Source organism: Venturia canescens, chromosome 1 (assembly GCF_019457755.1).
Source record: "Venturia canescens isolate UGA chromosome 1, ASM1945775v1, whole genome shotgun sequence".
Classification (NCBI taxonomy): domain Eukaryota; kingdom Metazoa; phylum Arthropoda; class Insecta; order Hymenoptera; family Ichneumonidae; genus Venturia; species Venturia canescens.
The window spans coordinates 10822093-10837617 of NC_057421.1; the positions used below are offsets into that span (position 1 = coordinate 10822093).

Consider the following 15525-nt stretch of genomic DNA (forward strand, 5'->3'; position numbering starts at 1 on the left):
TCGCGCAGTCGAGACCGTCCTCGAGCCACGAGATACGACCACGGGGCGCCACAAGGATGCCGGGCGAGACTCTCTCATGACTAATTGGAAGATCGGGGATTCCGTCTCTTGGCAAGAGAGAAAAGACCGTGAACCCAGTCGAGTGAACAAACTACCGGCCGTTGTTCGCGTTCTCCTGCATGTACACACTGTCAACCAAACACGATTTACACTTTCAGCCACACAGCCTCCTCATTATATATTCCAAAGAGCGTAATATACTCCCTCACTTTTTTTCACTTAAGGCCATGTATCGCAAGGCTCCCAACCACTTCGAAAATGCCATTCGTCATTTTTTACCAACGGCTTCATCGATCGTAATGAAATTTGACTCGTTCGACCTTCGCAATGTCGTCATAAGAGAGCTCGTCGATACACTACTGTTTTCGACCTCTCAACCGTTTTCAAAAGTTTAACAAAATTTAAATAACACCGTGGATAAAGAAATAAAAGTAAATCTTGTTATCGAAAATAGCAAATTCTGTGTTTACTTATCGCACCAGTGAAAAATTGTTATTCAAATTTTATTTATATGCTTCACCCATTCGAAATTCTAAAAGTGCCGAATTGACCCACTATTTTGTCGTTACACGAACGAACGAATTGGGTCTTGCAATTATCGTTCTCACACTGTACTCCGCGTGACAAGAACCCTTAAGGGATATCAATATCGTTGAACTCGTGAATCGTGACAACTTTCTTTCGGACGGAATTTAATGCGCCGCGATCTTCAAGCTCCATATATAAGCGGACTACTAATTCTTGTGTACGAGATATCTTTCAAGAAAAGAAAACTAACGAATCGTAAAAGTCAACATCGTCAACATTGACTTTCTTTTCGTCCGTTAGCTATTTTTAATTATGAAATTGTAATACTGTGACTGTAAAAATAATTTTCTAAACTCGGGATTCTTAACCGCACAATTCGTTGTGCTTCGTGTTCGTGGATGAAACCGCACAACGTTGTGCTTCGTGTTCGTGGATGAAAAAACATTGTTTTCGGTTTCCTGCTTGCGCGGTAACACGGAAACGAGTCTCGGATTTTTAATTTGCACCGTATTTAATGTGACTCAACGTTCTTGCTGTAGGCACATTTATATACTGCCATAGATGGCCGAGATTCTAAATCAAAGTAAAAAGTATTTGAGAGCTGAGCTCTTGAGTGAGAAAGAAAAATACAGTGAGAGCAAAAACAGCAAAACTTTTATAACCCTCCCAGAGAAAACGAAAAATGAAAAAGAACATAATATTAAAAAAAAAAAAAAAGAAGCGAGCAGCAAGGATATACTTCCTATTTAGCAATTGCTCGCGCGTGCTCACCCTTTCCATATATGGCTATGAAATATTTTCCCAGGTCAACCAGTCGCTCTCCCTCGACTTTGCCCCTTTGTGTACGCGGGCTCGAGGTCATTTCCTAAATAACAACTTTAATGACCGTCACACATTTCCTCGTTAAGTTTCGAGTTTTTCTCAGGGAAGCCCTTAAGTAAACCCTCCGGATAATAACACTCGCTCATATGAAATTGTCTCTGTTTCAACTTTAAGAACGAAACATTTTATTCGGCCAGTATAATTTCGCGATTTTTAAAGGCTCACCGACGTTCTGAATGTCTAACGAAATTATCCAAAAAATTTTTAAACAATCAACAAATGCATGATGTTTTTTGTCAGAAAATGAGATTGTGGGTTCTCCAAAATATTAATGATACGGATAAACACACTTGAAAATTTATTAAGTGAATTTTTCAAAATATACTGAATGCGTCGGCCAAATTTTGAATCCCCCCCTTTTTGTATAATCCAATAAAAAAAAAAAACTCAAAATGGTGAGATTCCATCGGTCATTATTGAACGACAGTTTCCCAGGTAGAATATTGAGATGAAAATTAAACTTGTTGATGAGCCGCCAAACCACTGAATATACTGTTACAATTCTCATGATGAAAAATAAAATAATTTGTGCATGTTGTTTATGAATTATTCATAATCGTACACGGCGAGTTCACTCTGATCGACCACGGGCTCTGTTTGGGTCGGTTTTCGATGCCGTAACACTGGAAAACTGACAGTTCGCTTGAAAAAATAGAATCGTACCAAAGCTCCTTGAACAGAGACAATTTTTACAATATTGTTGTATTCAATATTTTGTGTTGAAAAGAATCATTCAACTTTTTTCTTGATTAAATGGAACGAGAATGAAAAGCTATTTTAATATTTTTTATGCAATCGTTGGAAACCATTGATTTGATGAAGATTTAATTTTTCAAAGGTCACAGTCATGGTGTTTGAACTTACGTATTCATTCAATAATTTTTATAATGACATCCCAAGCTGCTTGTTTTTGTAAGTGTCGTCGATGGATTAAAAATATTGATCGATACAAGCTTTAAAAAATTCATGTATGCATATGACGAGTTCAAAAAACTTGTAATGTTTCATTAATGCAATAAAAAGTAATATTTTTTGGAAAAATATTTTAGTGAAGATTTCAAATCGGTACAAAATCGATGACACTTTCACTGTTTTCATTGTTTCACTGCGATACTTCACTATTCGTAAGAATATCTGATTTTATAAAAATAAGTACATATTTTTGTACGTTTTTGATGTTTTCAAGTTAATAAAAGGTTCGATCCATTTAAAATTCACTTAAAGTCTGAGAGTGTTTAGGTTTTAGAAAACTTCAATTCAAATAGATTTGCAAAACAATATATTTTTAATAAAAGAAGACTGAACTATCAATTTTTCGATTCGTCTCATTATTTCAAAGTAAATCATGAATCATGGATCTGTGGTCGATTAACGGATAATAAATATATAACCAGTCTTGATCGGTAAGGACTCTTTTGTTTAGGAAGAAATCGTGGATAAATGTTAAGTTTTATGCTTATAATATTATCACAGGTTTCTCCTTGAAAAACAGTTCCCTGGTTACGAACGGGGAATTCTTTTCTTTACCCCTTCGGTAACGAGTTCTGTATTTCTGGTCTATGAATGAGAAGATTCCTCAATCTCAGGAATCGAATCGGCTGCTGATACTTGAACTGCTATCCAATCGGTAAGGAAGTTCACTGGCGCACCTACAGCAATGAAGCGCAAACGATCACCTGGAAATGATTATTTGAAAAAATGCATTAACAATTGCAAATTTATTTCAAATTCGATTTCTACAGATTGACCAAATTTTGCAGCGTTTCCATGGCCTGAGAGAAAAAGTTTGTGCAAAATGCGTATATTGCGTAGCATAAAAAAACATTTTTTCATCGTGTGCGCGCGATGTTCGCGGGTTAAAAATTGTAAATAAATTTTCAATTATTCTTGTCCACTAGCTTCAATTTTTTAACCGTTTTTAGGTAACTTTCAAAAAATATGGTTTTCGGAGAATATATTGTCGCTGAAGGAGGAGAAAAAATCAACCAAATTACCTTCGACGAATATTTCCGTTAATTTAGATCTTGCAAGCGAAGACTTAAAGAGAAAAGCGCTTCCTCGATGAAACAAAATCGTTTGGAAAACATTTAGCTTGAAACATCCCAGCAGAATGGCGTATTCGTCATTCAAGACGTCAAGAATGAAACCATAACCACTGGTAAAAAGGGTACATGGATTTCTCGTGTACTGTAAAGCAAAAAAAAATCAATACACTTACAATAAAAATCGTAGCATCCTCGTTGAAAAAAGACAGAGAAGCTAGCTTCAACCAATGGAATCGAATAATTTTAATCGTTTTATGGAGTTGGAACTTGTACCGATTCATGAAAAAATAAATGAACATTCTTAGTATTGATCGTATACGACTTTCCTTGGGTATTTCTTGAATTAAAAGTACTTCAAAGAACAAAATGACAGTCCAAAAAAATTAGATTTACATTCAATTCAGAAAGTTACCAGAGTAATGAGTTTAGGCAGCTGTGATTTGAACCGAGACTTCATTTCAGCATGGTGTCCAATTTGATCAAAAACGTCAGCACTGCTCTCGTCATTGTCGCCAATCCAGCCTCGATCGAGGAGGGGTTGAGTGTCATCAGAAAAATAACTGGCACAAAAAGTGTTGAAAATGTCCGACGGCTTTGGAAGACGTGGCCTTTTTCCTAAGAATGCACATGTAGCAAACCACTTGCAATCGAACCTGCTCGCCTCCTCAATGCAAGGCACAGCGTCGCTGAACAACTTGTCATCGACATTCAGAGCACTGGAGAGTGATTTAGAAGTAGGAAATCTTTTGCCTTGGACATAAAATTTACTGGCCAAAAGCTCTATCTTCTGCTCATTGTTTGAAGTATCAAATGACGTCATAACTGCATGCCGTTTTTTCACGCTTTCAACGCTGCAGGAAACTGAGAAGAGGCCAGGAGTCACAGAGATTTGCACATTTTGTACATTTTTTGTGTTTGCCCAACACATTATAGTGAACCAGCCATAAGCTCGCTGATGATGAAACGAATCTAGTTGCTCTTCATCCGTACGATCCAGCACGTGACATGAAAATTTGACCTATAAATTTGAATCATTTCGAATTACATTATTTTGTTGATAATTTTCTGTAGATTATAAACCGTAACTTATCCACGATCTTCATCAATATCATACAACAAGTTATGTATTCAGAGATGTGACAGTACCCTGGCAGCATGTTTTCAGAAAATAGTCTTCCATAGGTTATAAGATTATTGTTGTTCGCATTGTTGCATCGTAGCAATTTCTTGATTTGATAGTTTCAAAAATTTTTGGTATCATTAGTACCAGATGTATGTATGAATCATCGATTTTAGTCGTCATTCACACAAATTGAAACTTATTAAAACTATGAATTACTGTCATAATACCATAAAAATAAGTTTCACGGTTATGTTTATAAGTATGTAAAAGATTTGATAAACGTTCGTTCCACTCACCTTCATACCGAATCGAAGATACTTTGATAATGATAGATTTTCTGGTACGAGCCTGCCATCGTGATAATAACGACCCTTTTTCAAAAATGCATAATCCTGGGCACCATCCAAATCGAATTCTATTTCTGCAGAGCCATTTTGAAATATTTCAGATACCACTCCGTCTCTGTTATACAAATACTTTTTTCGCAACATTTCGTGTTCGATGAATCAGTTACTTAGTATAACAACGACTGTCAGATATCAAAATGCCAAATAATGCAACGATGGATTCTTTATGAAAACGTATATGTGATCTGCACTCCTGCACGATTATTGCCGGTAAGAAAACTGCCCGCTAACCCGTACGTGCAGCTACTATAGCCAACGTTTTTTGTTTATTTTTGAAGTACACTGTTTACTCACAGAGAGAACAGAGAAGAGCCAATGAACTTATATTTTGCAGTTTTCGTTCATAATCTTTTTTGTCGGTGATTTTGAAAGTTTGTCAAACAAAATCATTTTGAGTACCGCTTGGCATTTTTTTCCGAATTGTAAATTTATATCTATGCATATTCTCCGAAGCCTGATTAAATCATGATTCATGCAGTGACGACAAATTTTCTAATTATGCAATGAAAACTGAGTTAATAAATTGGAATGGTGGAAAAAAGAATGATTATGATCACGCTTTTTCCTTCATTTGTTTCATCATTATTTATCATCATATTTTTACTATTTCGTTCAATGAAAAAATTTAAACTGAAATGAAGTATTTCATTTTATATTTTTGTATTCATCGTCGATCGAACAGAACTTCGCCACTCTTATTTCGCATTCCGTTTTATACACTTCATTGAATTGATAAAAAAAACAACTGACTTTTACACGGATTTTTGTTTTTGATTTTTCTAATTAACCAATTTCTGACAATAAGCATCGATTGTGATTCGAAAAACGATTTAAACCAAGAAAAAGTGAAAAATTCAAAATTAGTAGATCAAGTTCGATTCACAGAGGTCGGTATCTCGAGAACCGAGAAATCATGTCAGCATGTAAATAGTCAGTCGTATAGTGGAAATTTGGAATTGGGTTCAGTAGTGCCGTACAGGCTGTCCGGGCGTTTGGGCTGCATCGGTTGCATGAGTGAAATGATTATGATTCGTGAGAACTACTTGACGCTTAATTCATTTGAAAATAATCGTGAAAAATCTGTTAGGAAGCAAATAAAATTCTGATAAACGGAAAGTGAAGTGCTCGAAAGTTATATACTGAGCTTTGTGAGTGTATTTCTGACAAACAAAAATGAATAGATTTGAGTATGGTGAGTCGCGACTTCTACCCAACGAGACTTATGTCAGACGCGATGTACCCGTTCGTCTCTATGACGGAGACGTCAAGGTAAATTATTTTGGAATGTGAATTTAAAAAATTCAGAAACAATGAGGGAAAACAGCAGTGAAACAATTCGTCATAACCTCAATATTTTTTATCAAAAACAAAAATGTTTGCAGACAAATTTTGAAATGGGCGAATTGATACTGACGAATCACAGAATTCTCTGGGCAAAACCAGGAGACATCCCGCGGGGTCAATCATGTCTATGTTTGCCTCTTTCCCGGGTTGTATTCTACGAGGAGGAAAGTCCAGGAGCTTTTTCTTTTGGACGTAGCAAAAAAGTCATTCTCCATTTGGCAGAATCTACCACTGGTATGAGCTAGTTATTTTGTATATCTTAAGAAAATTTGGGTTACAATTATCAAAAAGTTATCTAGAGCGTAATGGGCTTCACTTTGTAAATGTTTTGGATAACTATTTGATAATTTTCTGAATACTGTTCTTGAGTTTCTTTGGTTATAGAAAACCTAAAATACTGCTTTATTGATTATTTCATTGTATTTGTATCTGTTGCACTGTTTATATTACACGTGTGAGATGCAACGATGACTATCTTTTTGTTCTCTGTCATTGAGAACATAGAACCAAACATAGAACATATTCAAATTTTTTTATAACACTGTCCTTATCGCTAAATAAAATAAAATGAGTCAAATAAAATTACTAATTTTCAGAGAAGATGCCAGGTCCTATGGATAACAGCACATCAAACTATGTAAAATTATCATTCAAAGAGGGATTGGATCCAAGTTTCATCATAGATTTGGCAAACGCGGTAGCAAGCAGAGAATGGGAACGGTCTCCAGGATTCAAAGCTGAGGGAACCCAATTAGCAAGTAATGCACAAAGTTCAAAAGTGCTCCCGACAATAAAAATAAGAAGAGGAATTGTGGGAATAGAAAGAAGTTTGATGGAAAAACACAAAGCTACCGATGACAGTATATCCTTAGCGTTTCAAGATTTACAAAAGTTGATGGGAATGGCCAAAGATATGGTGACGATATCAAAAACAATATCAGCAAAAATCCGTGTAGGTTTTTGTTTAAATTGAGTAAAAGGATACGAATAGATCTTAGCGATGATTTTTACTCAAAATAATTCCCTGATTTGCAGGAAAGGGCAGGCGATATCACGGAAGATGAAACAGTAAGGTTCAAGTCATATTTAATGAGCTTGGGTATTGATGACCCAGTTACACGAGACGCCTACAAGAGCAGCAATGAGTACTTTCAACAATTGGCCATGCAACTTTCTCAAATATTGGAAGAACCCATTAAGGTACGAATGAAATCGAGTTATAATAATTATTATAATTATAAAAATGACATAATCTAGTTAGATTTTCAACACAGGTTGATAGGAAAAAAATTTATTTTGAAAATTATTCAATATGAACTTGAAAAGGCGCGAAAATTTAAATCGCTGGTGAATAAGAAGGAAAATTTGGACTCTTAACATTGATCATCTGTTCTAGGAAGTCGGCGGTATGATGGCTTTGTCCGATGTATATTGCCGAGTGAACAGAGCTCGAGGAATGGAGCTTTTATCTCCCGAAGATTTGTTAAACGCGAGTAGACTTTTAGGGCCTCTCGGTTTACCAATAGTTTTACGAACATTCGACAGTGGCGTGATGGTCTTACAAGCAAAATCACACGATGATACAGCAATTGTAGAAGCGATAGCTGAATGGGTAAATACTGTAGCGCCAAAATTAACGAGTAACTTAAAATTCACTCCTTATGTTTTGGTTCTCTTCTGTAGTTAAAAGAACGAGGCTCCGCAACGGCTGAAGAACTCGCCCAATCTGAGGGTATATCAGTTTTGTTGGCGCGCGAACGACTCTTCGTTACAGAAAAAAACGGTCGAGCCTGCAGAGACGATACCATCGAGGCACTGAGATTTTATCCCAATCTTTTTCTCGAACAAAGTGTCTAATTCGAAAGGTTTTGTTTTTATTTCTTCTTTCACTTTTTTTTCATCTATAAGAAAAAGCGAATTGATACGAACGTGTGGTAATTTATAAATTATTTGTGCCTTTATAACGCGTCGATATTTGATCATTGATCACAGTGCTAATATTGTTATTGCAAATAAACCCGTTGTCAATAAAGTTTTTCTTTTTAAGAAGGATTTTTTACCTAATGAATCTATAAAAGGAAACTGCGGTCATTTTATTGATGTTTTTATTTAAGTAGTTTTTCGTAAAAAAAAACATTTTTAAATGTCAGCTGCCTTCAAATCTGGAATATCCAATCTCATCGAATCTTAAAATGCTGATGACCTTGAGAACGATTATTTCTATGGGGAGCATTTTAGTCAGATAATGAAATGCAAGCCCTGTAGTGCTCAAACAATTTTTAATTGTTTGAGAAATCCAAAAATTCAATACTATCATTTGAATATATTTTCAAATCTAACCCTATTAAATTATTTCGCAATTTATGTGTTCAAGTTTTCGAACAAGGACTTCCTTATTACGAAACTTGATTGGCGAGACTAAGATGATGGATCTTTGACATCGTTCGTCCGATTAAAATAATAAAAATGTCATCGTACGCAGCACGATCGCAAAAATCCGATGACATTTTTATTTTTTCGATCAGACGAACGACGTGGAAAAATTTCCTTTTCAAAATTTGCAGCTATCTCTCTCGCACTCACGGTTGTGATTACCGTGCACATTCAAATTTGGTGCATTCAGCTGCATCCACCAATTGCAGCAAATATACGAAATGTCAATATTACACTTCCTTGCCGACAGAGAAGATTATAGAAATTTGCAATCAGGTAACCCTCACTGCATTCACTTTATCCAGCAAATATATTTCACTTTTAAATTATTGAATTGAAAAAAAAAGAAATTATGTAAGCATTCGCAGAAATAGAACTTGACATTTATCAAAAATTAAAAATTTCTACAAGCCACATATGAAACCTTTACGAGAATCGAAACAGTTGCGTTTTGAAGTAATGAAAAAACGAAGATTTGTTCGTATACACATATATGGATGACGTAATCGAAGAAGTAATTTCATACGTTCGTTAGGTTAGGGCTTTGGTTAGGGTTGGTTAGGGTGATGATGAAAGCTGCTTTTGAGACAAAAAGAAAACAGAGAAGAAACGATACGCGGCTATTTTCATGGTACACATCAAGGTGAAAAATTATCGCTGAGTAGAAAATTCGTATATTCGCAATTACGTAGCGATTTTCGTGAATTTCGGAGTAATTGGACTCTGAAAAGAAGCAATAAAAAGACGGCATAAGACCGTGACGCGTTTCAATTCTGGCTAAAAATATTGGTGGCCGAAAACAATATACTGACCAAACTTCCCAAGCAAAGTACAATAATGGTTTGAGTAGAGCGAATGCCTACTTTGAGGTTATGTTAAAATTATTCCTCTCTTGAATTTTTGTTATTTTCAGATCACTCGCGGGATAAGAAATTAAAAAAGTAGGAATAACAACGAGTTCATGGGATTCATCGACGATGAATTGTGTAAAGTATCAAAACTCTGTAAGAAAGATGTACCTGACAGTAGACTTGTCTCGTGCGTACGCTCAATGGTCAGAGTCGAAATAACGTAAGTCAAAGTTTAACATTAAATTTCCTCAATTATAACAATTCACATTTTATAATGTACATAATTTTCATATTCACGATCTCTTTAATTGATTTTTCCATTCCACATTTCCTTTCTTAAACCTTAATTTGATGAAGTAGTTAATATTATGATAAAAATAAAGAAATCATGACCATTTCATTGTTCATGGTTCCTTAATCTCTGCTTTTGTGGTCCCATTATGAAATAAATGATAAAAAAAAAGAAAGAAATGAAATAAACCATTTCATATCATACTAATGCTCCATTGATTTTCAATACAAAAATATAGGCGGACAGCATACAAAAAAATAGTGATCTGCATTCAATTCCCGGAGGAATATCCTCAAGCTGCATTGCTGATTGAACTGAAGAGTAAAACACTTGCACCTAAATTTCTCGAAAAATTGGAAAAAGCGTGTGAAAAAAATTGCAAGAATATACTGGGTAAAGAACAGGTACAGTAAAAAATTACAGAACAAAAAAAGCAGTCGAAAATTGTGATACAGAAAAGTATATTAATTCATAATGATTTTTGTGAATTTTGAGCAGGTTCTCGATACCATCAAATTTGTGAGAAACTTTGTTGAAGAAAATCCCCTATGCTGTTGCTACGATGAAATAACTCACTTAAAAAAACTACTCGTCGACGAGGGCGATTTGAAGTTGAACAGTAAAAAGTCGTCTGTCCGTGTTAGAGCTTCGCAAGGACTTTATTATTACAAAGTCAAGATAATCGTGCCTGACGATTATCCGGTAAATGCTGTTTGGTAAGTTCCGATTCGAGACATCTATGTAATCCTTGTCTCAAAGCGATTGTGTGTTCATTTAACGATTTACATTAATTTAGCGTTGTCGACGTAGACACAAACTTTCCTCCTCTTTTTGCTCGTTACTTTTCGGCCCAAGCGAAGGAATTGGGGAGGCGTTGCGTCGAGCCACCTCTGAACAAGCATCCCCTGAAACAAGCATTTTCACCTTCTCCGTCTCTTCAAGTTGTTGTTTCCTTCATAATCAAGTAAGAACCTCGACAATAAACAAACAAATAAAATACAGACCGCAGTCATACCAGTTTTTCATCTCTTTGCACAGAACTGTACGAGCTATTCCAAAGGAACTTTGTCAGCTCTGCAAAGCCATATGTTTGCCCGAAAATCCAGATACCGCAATTACCGACGAAACTGCAGACATGCATGCCGAAAGACTCTATTGCGGCCATTTGTTTCATTTGCGATGCCTCGTGACATTCATGAAGACTCCGCCATTCCATGGTAATTGAAATGTATAATCGTGGGATTCGTCACAGGCTGAGGCCAAGTATTCAAACGAAAAAAAATGTTTAATCTCAATGTGGAAGAGGAAAAGAAATCGACGCTTGAAAACTGTTGCACAAAAAAATAGAAAAAAAATTCTGACACGGAGTAGAGAAACGAGACTCAAACGACTGCACAATTTTTCGTACTGCTAGCCTACCTTCCTAGAGAAATTCATCGGCTATTTTACCGACTTGGGATTATCTCGAATCTTGGATTAGAGCATTTAATTTTATCGTATTTTAAGTCTGAAATCGCAGCCATTGAATAGAAGCGTTATAACGGAATCGCATTTTTCACACAATCGATTATTTGTTCTCTGCTTTGAAAGTGAATAATAGCAAAAAACAGCAAACGATATTCTTCCTCATAAAAACCAGTTCCCCGAACATTTCATGCAATTATTATTTCTCTTTCTATTTTTAGGGGGTAAAAAATGTCCGAGTTGCGGTGAACGAGTATACCACGAGAAATGGGGTTTGAGTGAAAAGCTAGCAGAAGCTCGTTGGGCACACAGGCAAGCTCGTGATCGTGAGCTCGCCGAGGTCACCGAATTTTTTGAGTAAAGGCGCTCCCGAAAAAACGAGCATTCTTTCAAGAGCGTTTTGATTAATCGACGTCAAAATCTCAGCCGCAACGAGTCTCGACCGAGAAACGTATAAACTGAAAGAAAAAAAATGTGCGATTGAGGATGTGACACACACAAGTCGCTGAATCGTCACGCCACATGAAAATCCTTCCATGATGAACCGTTCCCTCCAATCCTAGCAACGGTACGAAAAATCCATGACATTCACTCCGTTTCCATCAATACCGTTTCTATTTTCATAACCTAGAAAAAGCAAAAACCACTTAAATTTTCCACTCCGAAAAAATTCATTTCTCGTCTACGTTCTCGCTGTTCGTCAACAGGTTCATCAAAACAAGCTTTCCCAAAATAAGTGTAAAGTGTTTAAACGCAAATGGACGAACAACAAGAAAAATAGATCAGGCAAATAGACGAGAAAGCAATTATAGAAGTTTGTATCATGCATTTCATTCCATTCGTCACCGACAATATTTCCTACTCGTCTAGACCCTCGAACGATATTAATTTCCTTGAAAGGCTTACGCAATGTGATACCTCGAGAATTTTATTACCGACGAGAACTAGCGAATTCACAAATACAGAGGAGCTTTTGAGCCCAACGTATCTATATTCGTCCATGGCCTAACCGTATAGTTATACGTGAATATGGAATAATCGAAGGAAAAGGGGTGAATGTGCTCCAGGCTTTTTTGTTCTACCGGCGATAGGAACGCGAGGAATTTTCGAGATAGAGAAAGGAAATTAAAGTAAAAGGGAGAGCAAGCGAAATCGAGATACGGGAAAAGCAACTCGCGCCGCTTACGGAGAAAGCACACTGCTCCTATCCGCTTGTAAATGTCTCTGTAGAGACGATATATAAGGACGTACTCGTGAATTATTGATCCTGCAAACAAACTAGTGGCAGTGTACTGCGTTAAGGAGATATCACTGTCTCTAACGTAGTTTTTTCATGAATTAACTAAACGGATATCCAAAGTTGCTTGGATTTCAAAGTATCTAGATTTTTTAAAAATATATTTTTCTGCTTCTCAGTTTAGAACTTCGTGTGATTTATTGCATCAGGAAGCTCTAATAATCGATTCACCTCTGAATCCTGCATTAGCTACCCGATTCCATCATTCTTGGGTCGGTGTGACCCGAAGTTTTGTTTCAGTGATGTATTTAAATAAAATTCTCAACTCTAACGTATTTTCTTAGAATTTTAAAGTAAGATCTTATAATTATTATCATTGATCACTTGATGTTGAGATATTTTAAAAAGAGAATGAAATTTCTTCCCATTGAACGAAAAACAGGCTTCTGGTAGGTTCTCAGTCCGAGTGGGACTTTTCGGAAGTTAACCTACTTGCAGGAGAAGATTCGTGACAAGAGACCAGAGTCACTGTGGCCGGAAATAATAGTGACGCGAGTGAAAAACAAAAACCTTCAGAAACAAGGTTTTTCGTGATGATTTCTTGAAGCATTCTCTGTTTAGAGGGACAATAAAAACCACGTTTATTCCAGAATTTTTCGTCCCATTTAAAAAAATGGAGATTCTAACTCAGGCACATGTTTTATTCTATATTTTTAATAATTCATGAAAACAACCCGTCTTGCCGCGGGAGATGAAAGCTTTGGTGCCCGAAATTCTCAACCGCAATAAAAAATTTTTTTTTAAATCCGATTTACACACTATTATTGATGGTCTAACAAAATTCCGAGGAACGTTGTAAAAAGTGAAGGTTTTTAGATTGCAAGGTTATGACGATTTCGATTGAGAATTTTCTTAAATTTTCTCCATCAAATATTACTTCGTATTTATTGAAAATTGTTTTCAATACCCAAGAAAATTATTATTGGTTTAAGTCAGTTGTACAAATACGTTTTTCATTACGAGTTCCCACGAATTTGAGACATTGCAAAAATAATATTCTGAGATAACGCTGTATACGGGCAGCTCCAAATGCTTTTGCGTGACGATATATTTACATATGTCGATAGTAATTCAACATTTACAGTTGTGGTGCGAGCATTTGTATGCACGGACGATATGTCCTTGTCCTTAACTCCGCAATGGCTAAAATGCTTTTTATTGCTTTTCAAAAGTATCTTCAATCTCGCTTTCAGCGAACAAAATCGATTTTTTTTGACCAAGCGAATCAGTTGACTGTCAAGTGAGCACGTACCATTAAAGAGTCACGAAATCGAAGCAAAATTTATTGATATTGTGTATCGAACAAGATTTTTTCACGAAGAGTGAATTTCTTGCAAAGCGTGTAGCTCGAAGTGTGTTCAAGTTTCAACAGCCCAAACCCGTTTCCCTTGCCGTCTCATCATTTTGTAATTACTGATTTTTGCTCGTTATGCTTCAATTTATATTCTTGGTGCCGGGCCGGGACACAACGTTTCGCGAATTTAAAGTAGGTTTCCATTTACGTCTGAAAGCAGGATACATTTTTCTTGTCACAAATTCGCCCTTCTTTATATTCGCAAACGTAATAACGTGTGACGACACAAACATTAATTTCTATGACGATAAATGATTTTTCATTCTCGCGCTGTTACGTAGCTGAGAAAATTGTTTATCTGAAATAGATGAAAAAAATGATTCCAATAGACAAATCCTTGGACCTTTACGTGCTCACCAGCACGACACGAAACACTGGTAAGTGACCATCGACGGGAGCAGCACTAAAGATCAGTCGATATGCCAAAGAGTATTGGATTGCCTACTTGGTTCCGTATGAATACTTGATAAATTGTTGATTCGCTCTACGTATATAATGGAATGAAGCACATTGTTCGTTCTCATAAATAAGGAAAGGAGTATCGATTAATGCGAGACAAATAGAAGCTTTTCGATATTTCTGTTGCGGCATCGTGTTCGCAGGCTTAAAAGGGGTAATTTCGTTCATCGAGGTTTCCTCTCACATAATGTTTTTCTTCGAATATATAGCGTCGTCCAACAAGGTTGTATCGTTAAAGTCATAGAAGCATGAATACTTAAAACAGCAAAACGCTTGCACGATAATAAATGACATTTTCGCTATTCAGCAAAAAGGTTCGATGAGAATGCAAAGTGTTTGTATACTTTTCACTGATGCAATAGTTCCCGTAGTTCGTTGAAATATTACACGATTCTTCGGGCGAGAAAGTGACAAATTAATCGATCGGACATAATGCGAAAATAATCGAATTCCAAGGACCCCAAGAGTTTTATAATCGTGAATGTATATATGGAGAAAAGGGCGTCGAGGTGGTGGCAGAGGGAGGAAGTTGGAAAAGACGGGTGCACGAGGGACGATAACGATGCAGAGTTTGTTGAACCAACATGCTCCTTCAATGGGAATGGGCGTTGCGTTTTGTTTGCACTTCAGTCTGCTTTTCTCTTTCTCGACAAAACGTTTCACGAGTATGTTAGAACATGCATATATCCATTTATGGAAAGCATAAAATGAAAAGTACACACACGGAAGATTGTGTGTACAGTAATAGAAGTTGTGCCCTTATGACATGAACTTATCGATAGATACATAAATCAACGACTGAAGCACAAAAAGGCGAACGGCGTACTATAGATTCGCGTGTGGAAGCGTACCGGTGGCGCCTTTCTTTCTACCTTGCTTTGATACATTCGACACGAACTACGAGGAACGTACACTTTGGACTTATTGTAATAACGCACGAAACGCGAGTATAAAAGTGTATTTGAGGGGACACGAACGTCCTGTTT

At 36.4% G+C, this 15525-nt stretch overlaps 3 protein-coding genes across 6 annotated transcripts; 2 read left to right on the top strand and 1 right to left on the bottom strand.

Moving 5' to 3' along the window:
• Positions 1 to 2732: 2732 nt before the first annotated feature.
• LOC122414701 (uncharacterized) lies at positions 2733 to 5446 on the bottom strand. Its single transcript, XM_043426239.1, has 4 exons — positions 4935 to 5446; positions 3928 to 4533; positions 3465 to 3657; positions 2733 to 3146 (listed from the first exon to the last, which is right to left on the bottom strand). Exons 1-4 carry the CDS (start codon positions 5127 to 5129, stop codon positions 3028 to 3030), a joined length of 1113 nt encoding a protein of 370 aa, XP_043282174.1. The 5' UTR covers positions 5130 to 5446; the 3' UTR covers positions 2733 to 3027.
• A 545-nt stretch (positions 5447 to 5991) lies between these two features.
• Positions 5992 to 8435, top strand: Vps36 (vacuolar protein sorting 36). Its single transcript, XM_043427612.1, has 6 exons — positions 5992 to 6314; positions 6428 to 6623; positions 6986 to 7341; positions 7425 to 7589; positions 7786 to 8001; positions 8073 to 8435. The coding sequence occupies exons 1-6, from the start codon at positions 6219 to 6221 to the stop codon at positions 8244 to 8246; spliced, it is 1203 nt and encodes a 400-aa protein (XP_043283547.1). The 5' UTR covers positions 5992 to 6218; the 3' UTR covers positions 8247 to 8435.
• Positions 8436 to 9312: 877 nt separating this feature from the next.
• On the top strand, positions 9313 to 13001 carry LOC122411288 (uncharacterized). 4 transcript variants are annotated; one of them, XM_043420018.1, is made up of 7 exons: positions 9313 to 9465; positions 9736 to 9893; positions 10204 to 10369; positions 10464 to 10681; positions 10762 to 10929; positions 11004 to 11182; positions 11651 to 13001. In XM_043420018.1, the coding sequence occupies exons 2-7, from the start codon at positions 9784 to 9786 to the stop codon at positions 11788 to 11790; spliced, it is 981 nt and encodes a 326-aa protein (XP_043275953.1). In that variant the 5' UTR covers positions 9313 to 9465; positions 9736 to 9783; the 3' UTR covers positions 11791 to 13001. The 4 variants fall into 4 exon arrangements, with proteins under 4 accessions (XP_043275953.1, XP_043275970.1, XP_043275962.1 ...); XM_043420035.1 differs by having other exon boundaries at positions 9354 to 9453; XM_043420027.1 differs by lacking the exon at positions 9313 to 9465 and adding an exon at positions 9472 to 9662.
• Positions 13002 to 15525: the final 2524 nt, after the last annotated feature.

Excerpts from the sequence above, each read along its gene's own strand:
- LOC122414701 (XM_043426239.1), bottom strand. The coding sequence starts at position 5,129 with ATGTTGCGAAAAAAGTATTTGTATAACAGAGACGGAGTGGTATCTGAA. Across the intron at positions 4,534-4,934 it reads ATCTTCGATTCGGTATGAAG|GTCAAATTTTCATGTCACGT; the intron begins GTGAGTGGAACG and ends TCAAATTTATAG. Across the intron at positions 3,147-3,464 it reads AACGGAAATATTCGTCGAAG|GTGATCGTTTGCGCTTCATT; the intron begins GTAATTTGGTTG and ends AATCATTTCCAG.
- LOC122411288 (XM_043420018.1), top strand. The coding sequence starts at position 9,784 with ATGGGATTCATCGACGATGAATTGTGTAAAGTATCAAAACTCTGTAAG. Across the intron at positions 10,682-10,761 it reads TATCCGGTAAATGCTGTTTG|CGTTGTCGACGTAGACACAA; the intron begins GTAAGTTCCGAT and ends ACATTAATTTAG. Across the intron at positions 11,183-11,650 it reads GAAGACTCCGCCATTCCATG|GGGGTAAAAAATGTCCGAGT; the intron begins GTAATTGAAATG and ends TTCTATTTTTAG.
- Vps36 (XM_043427612.1), top strand. The coding sequence starts at position 6,219 with ATGAATAGATTTGAGTATGGTGAGTCGCGACTTCTACCCAACGAGACT. Across the intron at positions 7,342-7,424 it reads CAATATCAGCAAAAATCCGT|GAAAGGGCAGGCGATATCAC; the intron begins GTAGGTTTTTGT and ends CCTGATTTGCAG. Across the intron at positions 8,002-8,072 it reads TAGAAGCGATAGCTGAATGG|TTAAAAGAACGAGGCTCCGC; the intron begins GTAAATACTGTA and ends TCTCTTCTGTAG.